Source organism: Ochotona princeps, chromosome 21, assembly GCF_030435755.1.
Source record: "Ochotona princeps isolate mOchPri1 chromosome 21, mOchPri1.hap1, whole genome shotgun sequence".
Classification (NCBI taxonomy): domain Eukaryota; kingdom Metazoa; phylum Chordata; class Mammalia; order Lagomorpha; family Ochotonidae; genus Ochotona; species Ochotona princeps.
The window spans coordinates 20,389,837-20,405,485 of record NC_080852.1 but is presented as its reverse complement, the minus strand read 5'-3'; the positions used below and the strand labels follow the sequence as shown (position 1 = coordinate 20,405,485).

General features: G+C 51.8%; 1 protein-coding gene across 4 annotated transcripts in view; it reads left to right on the top strand.

Moving 5' to 3' along the window:
• Positions 1 to 4,264: 4,264 nt before the first annotated feature.
• FLNB (filamin B) overlaps positions 4,265 to 15,649 on the top strand; it is a 134,952-nt gene continuing 123,567 nt past the window's right edge. For 2 of the 4 annotated variants that reach the window (XM_058679088.1, XM_004581568.4), the window contains exon 1: positions 4,550 to 5,252. In XM_058679088.1, the coding sequence (XP_058535071.1) occupies positions 4,961 to 5,252 (292 nt within the window). In that variant the 5' untranslated portion in view covers positions 4,550 to 4,960. Of the gene's footprint in view, positions 4,334 to 4,549; positions 5,253 to 15,649 lie in introns of those variants that run through there. The other 2 variants (XM_058679089.1, XM_004581569.4) reach the window with 2 other exon arrangements.

The following is a 15,649-nucleotide window of genomic DNA, read 5'->3' as shown; positions in this document are numbered from 1 at the left end:
CCCTGGGCAGGACATGAGCACATTGGGCAAGACCTGCTTCCTCATCTGGGTGCCTTTGGAAAGAGGATTGCACGGCTGCAGTGTGATCCACACACTGATCACAATAGCGCTATAGCTGTGCCCTGAGTGCTCCCGCCAAGCTGCGTGCCACGCCGCAGTGTTTCTCATCCATCAGACACGCCTAAGAGATACCATGTTAGTGTAGGTTACAGTCAGGAGACAAGGTCAGGGGAAGCTCCAGTCCCTACTTTTTTATATAGTTTTATTCCTTTTTTAAAAGATGTATTTTTTTTTTTTTACTTATTTGAAAGGCAGAGTTGCAGAGAGAATAGGAGAGAGAAATGTTCCAACCGCTGAGTTACTCTCCAAACGACCACAACAGTCGGAGCTGAGCCAATCTGAAGCTAGAAGCTTCTTCTAGGTCTCCCACATGGGTGCAGGTGCCCAAAGACTTGGGCCATCTTCTGACGCTTTCCCAGGCCATAAGTAGGGAGATGGATCAGAAGTGCAGCAGCGCCTGGTACAGCAGCCTAGTGGCTAAATCCATCACCCTACATGTGCCAGGATCCCATATGGATGCTGGTTTGTTTCCCGGCTGCCTCACTTCCCATCCAGCTCCCTGCTTGTGGCTTGGGAGGGCAGTCAAGGATGGCCCAAAGCCTTGGGACCCTGCACCCATCTGGGAGACCTCGAAGAAGCTCCTGGCTTCGGATTGGCTCAGCTCTGGCCGTAACGGCCACTTGGGGAGTGAACCAGTGGATGGAAGATCTTTGTCTCTCCTTCTCTCTGTAAATCTGTCTTTCCAATGATAATAAATAAATAAATAAATATATGAGTTCCTGGCGCTTCTAAGGTGAGGATTTAGCTGTTAAGCCTTAGCACTGGGCCCAATCCACACATCTTGACCGAGGATCATGATAGTGAACCCCAGGTGGCCAATAAACCAGAGGATGAAGAACCGCTTAAGGGATCATTTCTCAGAACTAGACTTCCTAAGCATGCAGGATGGGGCTCAGGTCCCTCGTGAGAGCTTTAGGGGCCTCCAGCTTGCAAGCCGGTTTATTTCAACCTCAGATGCTTATCCTCACACCTCCTCTGTGTGGCGCAATGGCTGTTACCATTAGCCTCAGGTAGATGCTGAGCACTTGCAATGTGGCCAGTTGAAGTGAGAGGTGCTTGTGAGTGTAAAATACATCAATTTTGGAAGGCAGTGCCAAGAAAAGTCAAAACGTGAAAGTTTTTTAAAAATTTTTTTAAGATTTTAAAATAATTCTTATTGCTAAGTCAGATATCCAGAGTAGAGGAGAGACAGAAAGGAGGATAATAATTCACTCCCCCAAGTGGCCACAATGGCTGGAGCTGTGTCAATCCGAAGCCAGGAGCCAGGAGCTTCTTCTGGGTCTCCCACGCGGGTTCAGGGTTCCAAGGCTTTGGGCCGTCCTTGACTGCCCTCCCAAGCCACAAGCAGAGAGCTGGATGGGAAATGGGGCAGTTGGGATACAATCAGGCACCCATATGGGATCCTGGCGCATGTAGGGTGAGGATTTAGCCACTAGGCTACCATGACAGGCCATAGGTAAAACAATTTAAAAACATCAGTTGCACATTGAAGTGATAAAATTTTGGATATGTCGGGTAGATGTCCTGGTTTTCCAGGGACTTTCCTGGTTTTAGCACTTAAAGGCCCAGATCCCAAGAAATGGCTTTGGGCTGTGCAAACGAGGACATCTGGTCATCGTAACATTGACTTCAATATGTTGCTGTAATTCATTTTTTTAATTAATTACATTGCGTTACATGACACAGTTTCATAAGCTCTGGGATTCATTTTAACTGCTTCATTTTCCCTTAATCTCTTGGCTGCTGTTTCCCTCCTGAAGGGAGGAGGTTCTCGAAGCAGTGAGACACTGGCTGATAAGTTTTGATGGATGAGTTTGGGTGGAGACAAGTATGAGAAAGGACCTGCAGCCCTGGGAAAGGCAGTGGCTCCCACCACCTCACTGCCAGGAACGATGCAGTTTCATCCAGTGGGAGGAAAAGGCACCTCCTGGACTGGGATGGCCTCTAGGGCAGAGAACAGCCTTTGGAAGCTATCTCAGGTTCAGGTCCAGCTTACCAGCCCTTACCAGCTAACCTCCAGCAAATTTGTGGGTTTTTTTTTTTTTTTTTTTTTTTAAAGATTTTATTATTATTGAAAAGCTGGATATACAGAGAGGAGGAGAGACAGAGAGGAAGATCTTCCATCCGATGATTCACTCCCCAAGTGAGCCGCAACGGGCCGGTGCGTGTCGATCCGAAGCCGGGAACCAGGAACCTCTTCCAGGTCTCCCACGCGGGTGCAGGGTCCCAATGCACTGGCCGTCCTCGACTGCTTTCCCAGGCCACAAGCAGAGAGCTGGATGGGAAGTGGAGCTGCCGGGATTAGAACCGGCACCCATATGGGATCCCGGTGTGTTGAAGGCAAGGACTTTAGCTGCTAGGCCACGCATCCGGGCCCCAGCAAATTTGTTTGAAATGAATCTGTAGCTAGGGCCAGGGGATATAGTCGTTTCCCTCCCTCCCACCCCCCCACCCCCCCACCCCGCTGTCAGCATTTGCAGTGAGGCCATTGGTCTGAGCAAAACACTTAGCTTTGTATGCAAACAACCAAGATGCCCGCAAAAGCTTGGAAGCTTTGGCTGGAAGCCCTTTCCTATTCCTCACTTACCAGATTTAGAGCTCCGTGTCTGACCCCAAGGCACCCTGAGTTTCTCCTGCAGACTCAGCCTCCAGTTCTGATATGCTATGTGGCCCAGGCAACTCTTGCCACTTGGGGCCCATAGTAAGGAAATTACTTAGCATGGTGCTTGGCACAAGCATGCAGCAGGTGCTGTATACTTGCTGGCTGGGTCTTTGCTGTGTCCCTGTACTCAGCACAGAGACTGGATGAGTATACTGGGTAGATACTGAAAATACTAGGACCTGGGCCCATATTTTGACATACCAAACTGTGCCTCTTCCTTCAATGCCAGCATCCCATATGGGCATTGGTTCAGGTCTTAGCCACTCATCTTCTGACCCAGCTGCCTGCTAATGTAGCTTGGAAAGCAGTAGCAGATGAACCAAGTCCTTGGGCCCAGATCGGAAGTTGCTCCTAATTTCAGACCAGTCCAGTTCTGTTCCTTGTGGCCATTTGGAAAGTATACCAGTGAATGGAAGAACTCTCTCCTTTTGTCTCTCCTTCTCTCTTAATAACTGTCCCTTTGCGGGCACAGCATGGTGGCCTAGTGGCTAAAGTCCTTGCCTTGAGCGTGCCGGGATCCCATATGGGCACCGGCTCTAATCCCGGCAGCTCCACTTCCCATCCAGCTCCCTGCTTGTGGCCTGGGAAAGCAGTTGAGGACAGCCCAAAGCCTTGGGACCCTGCACCCACATGGGAGACCTGGAGGAGCTCCTGGTTTTGGATCGGCGTAGCACTGACTGTTGCAGTCACTTGGGGAGTGAATCATCAGACAGAAGATATTTTCTCTGTTTCTTCTTCTCTCTCTATATATATGACTTTGCAATACTGGTCCCACTCTGCCCCCTGAGGCCATTTGGGGAGTGACCTGGCAGATGAAAGACCTCTCTGTCTCTCCCTTTCTTTCTCTGTAACTCGGCCTTCAAAAAATAAATCTTAAAAGTTAATATGTGGAGCATTTCATCAACTTTATGAAAAAATGGAATTAAAAGTTTATTCTGGTGTACCAAAAACTATAAATCATGCATGACTTTTTCATAGTACTCATTTTCTGGGAGGATCCCCAAGTGTCATGTGATAGGCAGATTAACAACCTTCCAGAATGTTCACAATCTGTAGGTCCCCAGAACCTGTAGATGTAACCTTAGTGACAAAGGAGCATTCAGGCTGTGAATGGACTGTGAATTCGGGCTGCATTCAATCAGTTCATTTCTTGGGGACGTCACCTGGAGGAACCTACCAGCTTACTGTAACCCCACGAGTCCTTAGCAAAGAGGACGCTGTGACTCTAGACAATCGAAGCTGGAACAGTGTGGAAGGACGTGGCATGACCCTGAAACGGTGCAGCCAGAGGAGGGGGTCGTGAGCTAGCACAGGCCCTGTCACACCTAGGGCTTCTCCCTTCAGCCCCGAGAAGGAAACACATCCTACCGGCACGTGGACTTCAGCGCAGACACACAGGTGGGGAACATCTAACCTGCGGCATTGCAAGGTCATAAACTCAGGCTGTTTTATTTTTTATTTCAAGACACACAGTTTTGGCAACTTGTTTGAGCAGCAACAGAAACCCAGCACACACAATGCAAGTGTCGGTGGACTTGGATTACTCCTAAGGTATTTGTGATGGCGGATTTATGCTTTCTTTCCGACGAGGCTACGGGTAAAGCTGTGTTATTTGCTACGTTGCTTTGTAGGCTCTGAGAAGCGCGCCTGCCACACCGTGCAAGCTCAGTGCAAACCCTTCTTGAATTTATGGTGTTGGGGAGGGTAGGAATGAAGAAGCCCCTATTCCAAGAACATTCTAAACAGCGCCTCCCTTGCGTCCCTCAGCTCGGGGCTGGCCAGCGGCTCTTCCCTTGAGAATCCTGACGTCCTGCGGGGCAGCTGAGTCCGAGCTCCGGATCCCTTAAGGCTTTCGCAGGCCGAGGGGCGCAGTGCCCGCTTCGGGCGGTAGGGGGCGAGCTTGGCCCTGGGACTCCCCTCTCATTCGCCGCGGGAGAAGCGGGGCGGGGCTTCGGGGGGCGGGACGGCCCAGCGCGCAGGCGCGCGGCCAGGCGCCTCGCGCGGTCTGAGGCGGGCGGCCACAGAGCAGCCCCGGCCGCGGCTCCGGTAGCAGCGAGTTCGAGCCCCAGTCCCTCTCCGCTTCGGTTCTCGCTTCGCTCCCCGGCCCTTGGGCCTGCACACGCCGCCAGCCCCGGGCAGCAGCTCGTTGTTGCGCCTCGCGCCCCACCCGCCGCCAGGATGCCGGTGACCGAAAAGGACCTGGCGGAGGACGCCCCGTGGAAGAAGATTCAGCAGAACACATTTACCCGCTGGTGCAACGAGCACCTCAAGTGCGTGAACAAGCGCATAGGGAACCTGCAGACCGACCTGAGCGACGGGCTGCGGCTCATCGCGCTGCTCGAGGTGCTCAGTCAGAAGCACATGTACCGCAAGTACCACCAGCGGCCCACTTTCCGGCAGATGCAGCTCGAGAACGTGTCCGTGGCGCTCGAGTTTCTGGACCGCGAGAGCATCAAGCTGGTGTCCATCGGTGAGTACTGGGCCCTGGCTCCGGCCTCTTGCGCGCCCGGGAGTGCGGGCTGAGCATGGGACCGACGCGGGGAGAGGCGTCCCGGGAGTGGCGGGCGGCGACGGACCCTCGCCCGGTGTTGTCCCCTGGGCTGGGACCTGGTATGGTCGCCATCCGCCGTGCGCCACGGCGGTTCGCTCCGGGGGCTACGTGTGGGTGTGGGCGAGGGTCAGGGGCGCGGGAGAAGGGGAAGGGGACCTTTCTCCGTGCTCCGACGGCCCTAGAGCCGAGTCACTAGAAACTACCCCCTCCTCGCGCTCCAAGGTCAGATGCACCCGGGAGCGCTGGCCCCGCTGCGCCCTGTCCGGTGATGGGCGTTGGCTGGGAGGCGGGCGGGGGAACCTGGACCGTTCTCTGTGCCGGAGGCTCTCCGTGCCCGAGGCTCCCCCGCCCAGGTGGAGCCCGGGACCTGGGACCCTCCCCCGCCATCGCGGAATGGGTGTGGGCCTGGAGTCTGTTGGCCTGAGAGCCCGGGGTGTGTGTGCTCCTGCCTGCTGCCCCCGGCGCAGCCCTGGCCTCCGCCGCAGGTTGAGATAATCCTAAAGTGGTGGTGGTCCTTGTAATTGCCTTGTCCAAAAGAGCGACCTCTAGGCCAACAGCTTGCCAAGTTCTACCCCCCTCCCGCCCCCGGGTTCTCTGAGGTGCCCTTAGACCCATTTTACAGAGAGAGGGTGGAGAGGGCTAAATGGGTTGCCCGTGGTTCCAACAGTAGGGTCCTGGTGAGAATGAAAGGAACTGGGGGACCTTTAGGAAAAAGGCCTTTGTTTCCCCCTCCTAGTCACCCCCCAGCAGCGGGCTTCCTGAGAGGGAGTGGGGAGCAGAGGGCCCCGCTTTTTCTGCAGTGGCTGCTGGGGAGAAGGAGTGAGCTTGAGGTATTGGGGCCGTGGGGGAAGGGGCAAGGAAGGTGTGCACACCCGCCCCTAGCTTAAGCAAGCAGAGCGGTGTGTGTGTGTGTGTACTGTGTCCACATAGCATTTTTATGTGCAAAGAGAAATGTCTCTGTGCGAAGGCAGTTTGTGTGTCCACACACCATGTGTGAATGGTGTGTGTGTGTGTGTGTGTTTGGGCCTCATTGTGGGTCTTGTCAGAGAGGGGCTGGTCCCGGACTGGTCTCTTCCTTAGGTGTGCCCAGCACTAGGTCTCTGGTCCCTCCCTTGGGACAGAAGGCCATTAGAGGGACGTTAGTGACCAAAAATGGAGGTGGGTGTGGCTGCTGGGACTTTCTCTCCGGACAAAAAGGGATTCCCCCTGGGCTGAGCGTTCTCCAGGCCCGGCCCTCCCCTCCCCCACACCTGTGCTGCTAGGTGAGGCTGCTTCCTCCTCCCCCAGGGGTGGCCCCCACCTGCAGAGCGGCTTCTCAGCCAGGGAGAGTTACCTGGGTGCTGTGCTCCTGGGGGTGGGGGAGGCTCATTTCCTCCCTCTTCAGAAGCGAGCCTCTGCCCAGACCACTGTGTGGGTCTGGCTGGGTCCAACTTGGATCTGTTCTTTGTTTTAAAGATGTGTATTTATTTAATTAACTGAACAAAGAAACTTAAAGTAAACCAGGAGTATCCAAACATGACAAGAAATCTCTTTTAAAAAGTCCAACCACAGTACCAGAAAATCCCAGCCTGCCTAGTGTTACCAGCTGTTACAGAGGCAGCAGCTGCTTGCAGTGTGGACCGCTCCTCGGCCCAGCCTCCTGCGCCATACACCTTGGAGGGTCTCAAGAATCCTGTTCCCCAGCTTGAGACCTGCACTGTACCCACCCTCTAGGCTGGATCCCACTTTCTAGGCTGGATCGCCTTCCTCCAGGCAGGGCTTGTGGGCAGTGGGCAGCTTCTTTATTTCCCTGTTGCTACTCTGAGTAGCATTTTTTTTTTCTGTGAAATGATTTTGTGGCATTCCTAGGTCAAAAGGTGGAGCCATCACATTCGTGGCCTCTGTCACTGGCTGCCTAGGTTGCTCTCCAGAAAGATCTCTGAGCAAACAGGTTTTCCAGCCTCTGGAGACCAGAGGGCGCCTGGCCAAGTGTGTGGTGGGGGTGGGTAGTTGAAAGCCTGAGGCTTCTTCCCTCTGCCCTAAGGGCTTGTCTAGGCTAGGATCCTTCAACAAACAAAAAGAGAAGGGGGTGCTCTGTCCATGCGACCTGGCACCGCCAGCACCACTGCCTGGTGTTACTATAGCCCCTTGGCAGGACAGCACTAGTGTTCAAGCGGCTCATGGCAGTCAAGGCCCTCCGTGAAGACTCTGCCTAAGCAGGTCCCTAGGAGGGCTGAGAACTGAGCACACTGCTGCCTTTGTTAGTGTTAATGTTTCTATGTAAAGATGGGAAGCTGAGTGAAGTGTGAGGTCGCTTGCAGAGACAATCCAGGGAATCTGGAAATGGTGACTGCCCAGCTGTTGAGTCTAAGCCTTAAGCTGGGATCAGTAACTGACATCCCCTCTCTCAGAACACACCCCCCTCTTGCTGGGGGTGGGGTGAGAGCAGGATACCTCTGACCTTGAGATGGGGTTGGCAGAGCCTTCCGAAAGTGACAGCTGTAAGCCAGCTTGGCAGTGATGAGGGTCCTGGGATCATAGCTGGAGGTGGATGGAGTCGGTTTGCCCCTTGTGTTGAGGTTGACTTTGTTGTGGGATGACTATGTCTTCCTTATTTTGTGTTTTGAGATTTTTCTGGTCCCCAATGAATGTCATTTCAGTCTATGATCAAGGAAAGGCATCCTTGAACAAGTACAGGGTTCTGCACTTCTTGGCTGACTCCCGACTGTGTACCTTGTGGGACTTGTGTGTGCGCCCAGCTCTGGGACATGAGATGGTCTGACAGCTGCCAGAGGACTGTGGTTGTTCTGCCTCAGATTCACTGAATGAAAGCTCCAGCTATTTACTCACAGTTGTGGTCTGCTGTAAGGTGGGGCCCTTCCAAAGTAACCTCCAGAAGTTGAAAGTCTTCCTAAGTTTGTTGTCTCCCAGGCAGTTCACACCGAGACCTCAGCATGTTGATTTTTGTTTGTTTGCCAGGAACTGGCAGTTTTATTTACTTGTTTTTCCAAGAACACTTTCTGACATTGAGTAGTCCAGCCAACTTGGAAAAGAAGGGGTATTCTGGTCCCAGAATGACTGTCAGAGCTGCGTAGAAGTTTGTGTGGTGTGTTTAGATTTGGCCTTTAGAGAAAGTGATTCCTTCCTTGTCTTACCTCTACCAGGCCAGTGCCAGAGCCAGTGTGTGCCCTGATGACTTGGGGTCCCTGGGCAGAGCTTCCAGGGTGGTGGGCTCCTCTCTGCCCCTTCTCCCTCCTTTCCCTTTTGTTCCAGCACCATCAAAGTCTTGTCCAAACAAGTCTCAACTTCTGCTATTTCCTGAGCTTCCCAGAAAAAGGCAATGTCCTGAGCAGTACCTGCTTTCACAACTTCAAGGCCATTAGCAACGAGGTAGCACCTTACTGTGAGATGTAGCTTGTGGAGAAAAGAGCAGGGAATGTGTTGTTGGTTTAAATCCCACCTGCTACTAAGTAGCTTTGAAGGAATGTCTCTGCCTTGGTTTCTTTATCATTAAAATGGGGATAATTACTACCTTCTTAAAAGATTGTTATTAATAAGCAAGTTGGTATTTTTTAAAGTGCTTGGAGCAGTTCATGATGTGGAGTAACTGCTATGTGAGTGCTTGTTAAAGGAATCGGGTGTTCTCTTAGTGAAAAAAGAAAAAAATCATGTACTTGGGAGACGGAGTTATAGAGGGAGGGAGAGACAGAGACCCTCCATCTGCTGGTTTGCTCCCCAAATAGCTTCAGTGGCCGGAGCTGGCTTAGGCTGAAGCCAGTAGACTGGAACTCCATCCTTCTCTCCCATGTGGGTAGCAGGGACCTAAGCATTTGGACCATTGTCCCTTTCCTTCCCAGGCACATTAGCAAGGAGCTAGATTGGAAACTAAGCAGCCAGGACTTGACCCCAACACTCTGATATGGGATGCTGGCATTGTAGGCTGGGGTGGGGAATGTGAGAGATGTAAGGCAGCTTAGCTCCCTGCAGCATGATGCCGGCCTCCCAGTATTGTTCTCAAAGCAGCGCTGAAGGGGTTCAACACTGTTTTGGGGGAGCCCACTTGCTGGGCTCCTGTTGATTCTCTGAGGAAAAGTGGAGGGATGAGCTGCCTGCCTGGTGGGTATCGTATCCCCGGGGGTGGGGGTGGATGGTGACCCGGTTTTGTTATGGCTGCCTGCAGGGCTCTTCACACCAGTATTGCTGGACCGGTGCTGCAGGCTGCTGGTCATTCCAACCTCCCACCCGGTTCAGGAATCTCTGGGCCAGATTACTTCCAGATGGCGGCCGTGCTCTGTGCTTCTGGCGAGCTCTCCGCTCAACAGCCCTGGAGCTGGCGTGCCAGTATGCAGCCGCCTTCATTCTGATGGAGCCCATGCTCTCTAAGGAGGCCTTTGATTGGGAGCCAAGTTCTGGCTCCCTCCCACTACTCCCACCTTCACAGGCTGATGCTGTGTCACGGAGTTAGGGTGCTGGCCCAGGTGAGGGTGTCTGCTGTGAACCATGCCTGCACGGGCTCTTGGTGGTCTGCTTTCTCTGTAGGGAAACCTCCAGGTCAGCCCAGCCGGGGTGTTCAGGGACACCGCCCGGTGACTTGGGACATAGGCCTAATGCCAGGTGCCTTGATATCTTTTTCATTAAGGATGGATTGGGAGCATCTGCTGGCAGGAAACTGACTTGGAAGCAGAGCTGATACTGGACGAGAACCTAGTAAGCCCAGTGTGCAATGCAGGCAAAGAGCGATTGAATTGCCACATGCCTGTCCCAGCCTGCCTGGATCTGATACCCAGCCTCCACGCTGTGCTTTAACAGCTGTGCATCTATAGCCCGCTTCCTTTCCCTTTCTGAGCTCATCTTTTCCTGTTTGTAACATAGAAGAGTGGTTCTTATCCAGTGTGCTGAGAGCATTATGTTTGCCTTTTTCTATTAGTAATGATTATTCGTCTTTGTGAGTAGGACTTTGTTTTGTTTTGTTTTTATTGGAAAGGCACATATCTAGAGAGGAGAAGAGACAGAGGAAGACCTTCCATCTGATGGTTCACTCCTCAAGTGACCGCAGCAGCCAGTGCTGAGCCAATCTGAAGCCAGGAGCCAGGAACTTCCTCCAGGTCTCCCACGTGGGTGCAGGGTCCCAAGGCATTGGCCTGTCCTCGACGGCTTTCCCAGGCCACATGCAGGGAGCTGGATGGGAGATGGGGCTGCCAGGATTAAGACCAGCGCCCATATGAGATCCTGGCATGTTCAAAGCGAGGACTTTAGCCACTAGGCCACCCTGCTGGGCCCAGGACTGTTTTTGAACCTAAGACCAGGACTTCGTCCTGTCTTCCATCTAATCTCTAGTTAGTCCAGGTGTTTCTTGAGTCTGCTGGGTGGACCCTTCCCTTCCTGCCAGCTTGGAAGCTCTGAAGGAAATGGGAACTCTTTGTTGCTTTCCTCCCTAGCAGCTCCATGAAAAACCTGCTCGGAACTTGAGCTGGTCATGTGCCTGGAGGAGGAACCTCAGGATCTAGGGCTGTACCTTCTGCTCGTCTCTGCTCCACGGGGGGAAGACAAAGAAGTTGCTTTCTCAGACAGAGTAGGGCTTCTCGAACTTTCCGGCACATCCAAGTCCCCAGGGATTTGGTTGAAAAGGTAGCCCTAATTCAGCTGGGTTGGCGGGGGTGTGGGGTGGGGGGAGGCTGAGACATGTCCAAGCAGCTGCAGATGCTGCCTAGGGACTGGACTGTGAGTAGCAATGACCTAGATGGCAAACCCTTTAAAGAGGAGGAGCACCTGCTGCCATGTGGATGGGTTCACTTGGAAGGCTCCAGGGAGGAAAGGGGCCTTTAACCTGAGACCTAAAGCTTTACAAGAATTAAGCAGGTAAACAACATTGAGCTGGGCAAGCCGAGGAATAGAACTGGTGTCAGGTTGGAGTCCTGGAAGGCCAGTGAGGAGAGAGGCGGGGCTGGCTCACCCTTGCTGAGGCCAAAGGCTGCTGAGGGGTGCAGCTGAAATGGGCCATCTGACTGGGGATCTCTGCTGTTGATTCAGTCAGTCCTCTCAGTGAGACGTTTGGGCTGTGCCCCTTTTTCATGTGTCTATCATTTAAAAAAATGATTTATTGGAGGTGATGATGTGACTGAGTTGCTGCCTGCAACACCAGTTATCCCATATAGGTGCTGGTTTGAGTTCCAGCTGCTCCACTTCTTTTCTGGCTCCTTACTAATGTGCCTGGGAAAAGCACATTAGAGGAGGATGGCCCAAGTGCTTAGACTGCCTGCTACCCATGTGAAAGGCCCAGATGAGCTCCTGACTCCTGGCTTTGTCATGGCTCAACCACCGCTGTTTGCAGACATTTGGGGCATGAACAAGGGGATGCAAGATCTGTCTCCTCTCTATAGCTCTGCCTTTTCAAATAGATAAGCATTCAAAAAAGTATTAATTTATTTAAAAGGCAAATGACAGAGCCAGCAAGAGGGACATCTTGCATCCTCTGGGTCACTCTGCAGATGGTGGCAACAACTGGTTCAGGCCAAGTTGAAGTCAGGAGACAGAGACTTGATCCTCATTTCCCACAAGGGTGCATGGGCCCAAATACCTGGGCTGTCTTCCACTGTTTTCCCAGATTCGTTAGTAGGGAGCTGGATTGGAAGTGGGGCAGCCAGGACTTGAGCTGGTACTGTGATATGGGATGCCTGCCTCAATAGGAGAGGCCTAACCTTCTGTTGTGCTGTAACACCAGCTCCTCTTGTGTCTTTATGTGTGATATACACAGACTTCTCTCGATCTACATATGAAATATCAGGACAGCTTACTTTGTTTTAAGATAACATATCCAGGGCCCGGCGCCGTGGCCTAGCGGCTAAAGTCCTCGCCTTGAAAGCCCTGGGATCCCATATGGGCGCCGGTTCTAATCCCGGCAGCTCCACTTCCCATCCAGCTCCCTGCTTGTGGCCTGGGAAAGCAGTCGAGGACGGCCCAATGCCTTGGGACCCTGCACCCGCGTGGGAGACCCGGAGGAGGTTCCAGGTTCCCGGCTTCGGATTGGCGTGCACCGGCCCGTTGCGGCTCACTTGGGGAGTGAATCATCGGACGGAAGATCTTCCTCTCTGTCTCTCCTCTGTGTATATCTGGCTGTAATAAAAATGAATAAATATTTAAAAATAAAATAAAATTAAAAAAAGATAACATATCCAAATATCAGATCTGCTTTTTTCTCACTCCAATGGGTTACCTGTATGTACCCCTGGAGTGGATAGATACCGTTTGGAAACACCTGTGCTTTGGCTTTGAGTTTTTTGAGCTTCCTCTCCCCATATTGTTCTGTATTTAATTTTTTAAAAAGATTTATTTTTAAATTTTTATTGGAAAGTCAGATATAAAGAGAAGAAGAGACAGAGGAAGATCTTCTGTCCATTGATTCACTCCCCAAGTGGCCACAATGGCCAGAGCTGAGCTGATCCAAAGCCAGGAGCCCAGAACCTCCTCTGGGTCTCCCACGTGGGTGCAGAGTCCCAATGCTTTGGGTCGTCCTCCAATCCTTTCCCAGGCCACAAGCAGGGAGCTGGATGGAAGTGAGGCCACTGGGATTAGAACTGGTGTCCATATGGGATCACTGTCCGTACAAGCTGAGGACTTTAGCCACTAAGCTCCTGCATCAGGCCATAATGTGTTTAACCTGTCACATAATTATTACTGAACCAGCTCATTAGACACACCACCAATCAAACATGTCCATCTGTTCATACAGTTGTGACATCTTCAGCTTGATATGGTTGGCCAGCATTGTGGCAGAGCAGGTTAAGCCACCGTCTGTGACTCCAGAATCCTATACAGATGCTGGCTCCTCTACTGTGTATTCCACTTCTAGTTCGGCTCCCTCCTGATGTGCCTGGGAAAGCAGTGGGAAATGGCCCCATGCCTGGGCCCCTGAAACTCAAGTGGGAGACCGCCAAAGAAGCTGCTGGCCTCCTGGTTATGGACTGGCCCAACCTGGTTATTGTGGCCATTTGTGGAATGAACTAGTAGATGGAAGATCGTTCTCTGTGTGTATAAATAAATCCTTGTGGAGGGGAGATATTGACCTTGATACTCATAAATATGTGTGCTGTCACAAGTGCTGTTGTGTGTAGACCAGGGATGATCCCTCTCCAATCTCTTCTTGGAGTTTTGCCTGGCTTTATTGCCAGTTTTGTTCAGAATCCTTTGGGGAAAGGGATGATTTTGTGTTTTTTTGGCTAGGAACATTTTGGTTCTAAAAGTCTTGTGAAGAGAACTCAAATACACCCCCCACAGTGGTGGAGAAAAAAGAGAAAGGCGGTATTTAATTTTCACCTGTGATTATCCTGAGAAGCTAGATTTATCATTATAACCCCTCCCCCTCTAATAAGTTTACCTAGATGAATAAATCCAATGGAATGAGACATTTCAATAGAAGCGGGTGCTATTTCCTGCTTTTAAAATGATGACAATGGTCTTCCGTGCCATTCTGCTAGAAGACGTTGTAAATCTAGTTATTCATTAAACATGTTCTGTAATAACTGAGTTGGCTCAGCTTACTTTATAATCAACAACATTTTCAACGCTTTCTTTAGGGACTTGCAAAGTGATCTTTTTTATTTTTTTTTTAAGGCTTATTTAGTTAAGGTAGAGTGATACGGAGAGAAAGAGGAAATTTTTTTAAAGATTTGTTTTAATTTTTATTGGAAAGTCAGATTTACAAAGAGAAAGAGATACAGAAAAAATGTCTTCAGTCCACTGGTTCACTCCCCAAGTGGCTGCAACAGCCAGAGCTGAGTCAATCTGAAGCCAGGAGCCTGGAGCCTCTTCCAGGTCTCCCACCTGGGTGCAGGGTCCCAAGACTTTGGACCATCTTCTACTTTTTTCCCAGGCCACAAGCAGGGAACTGGATGGGAGGTGGGGCCGCTGGAATATGAACTGGCACCCATATGGAATCCCGGCACATGCAAGGGGAGGACTTTAGCCACTAGGCTACTGTGCTGGGCTCCAGTGCTGGCTCTTCCGAGTAGTGCAGGTTGGAAGTTTGGTGAGGAGTCTTGTCCTGCTCCTCCAGATTGACTATTCTCGCTGCCAAGCACATACTGTAATGGTGGTGGCGGTAGGAGACTGAATATCAGGTGTGCAGTCACCTTCTAACATCCCACGGAGTATTTTCACATCCTCACAAGCCTAATGCTGACCTGCATCATGACGTGAACTTGGGTCAGCACCGTTTAAAGTGAAATGTGTGCACTGTAGTGAGAGGAGAGGATATGGTGCTTCCCCCACACCCTCCTTTCCTGTTTTGTTCTTAAAGCTCTGCTTCTTTGGACTTGACTGATGTGAAGTTGAAATTTTCTACCAGGTATAACTTCAGGGGACCCATACGGTCTGCCTCTCCCAGCATCTGGAAGCTTTGGGGCCCTTTTTGCAGTTCCTGGAGACATTGCTCTAGTTGTGCCCCGGTTTTTGCATGTTTCCCAAGGCCAAGGATGTCCCTGCAGCCCTGGAGGATAGAGACCAGCTAGAGTGAACCTGGACTTCCTCCGGGCTTCCATGCATGCCATGTATAGAATCCCGAGTGTATGCTCCAGCATGAGAGTGTGTGTGTATTCATGGCAGTAGGGTAGGGAGTATTCTTGAACCAGCGGGGCCAGGAGATCTTTGGGGACATTGGCTATTCATTGGCTCAGCTGTGCCTGTCAGAAACAACCTCACCCACATCCTTTGCTTCTGCTGCCTTTAAACATTAACTAGTGGGAGGGTGTGTTTGCTGCTGAGCTGAGCGGCTGGAGCTTTTGTTTCCAGGCCTGGCACTAGTGGCCCTGGCAGTGGGCAGCTTGCTTCCATTCCAGGCAAGGTCTCACCTTCAGGCAGCTGCATGGGCAGGCTCCTTGTGGAGCCCCGCGAGCATGTGTTCCCCCTGGGGGCTTCTCCGTGGGCCCCATTCACAGTTCAGCTGCAGGGCTGGCCTTGTTGAAAGCTCTGGGCGTTAACACAACCCTCCTGTTCTCTCTGAAGGCCCTTTATGTTGGCGTGAATTCCTTTTCTGCTGGAGATCTAAAAGCTCTTTTTGACTAAATGGGTCACCTTTCTGGGTATTTTCATAAGGCTGGTCAGCCTTGGCCACGCCAGAGACGACTGTGCTGGCATTTCCTCCCAGATATAAAGACGGCCAAAGAGCCTGAATGATGTTGGAACCCAGGCTGGAATTTCAGTGCCGAGAGCTATAGGGAAGTGGGTGGGGATTTGCTGCAGGGAATGCGTCCATTTGCTGCTGCCCCCCAGTCCAGTCAAGAAAAGGCAGGCGGCAGCCACCTTCCCTTCGGTAGACAGCATGGCTGTGGCCTTCCTTCCGT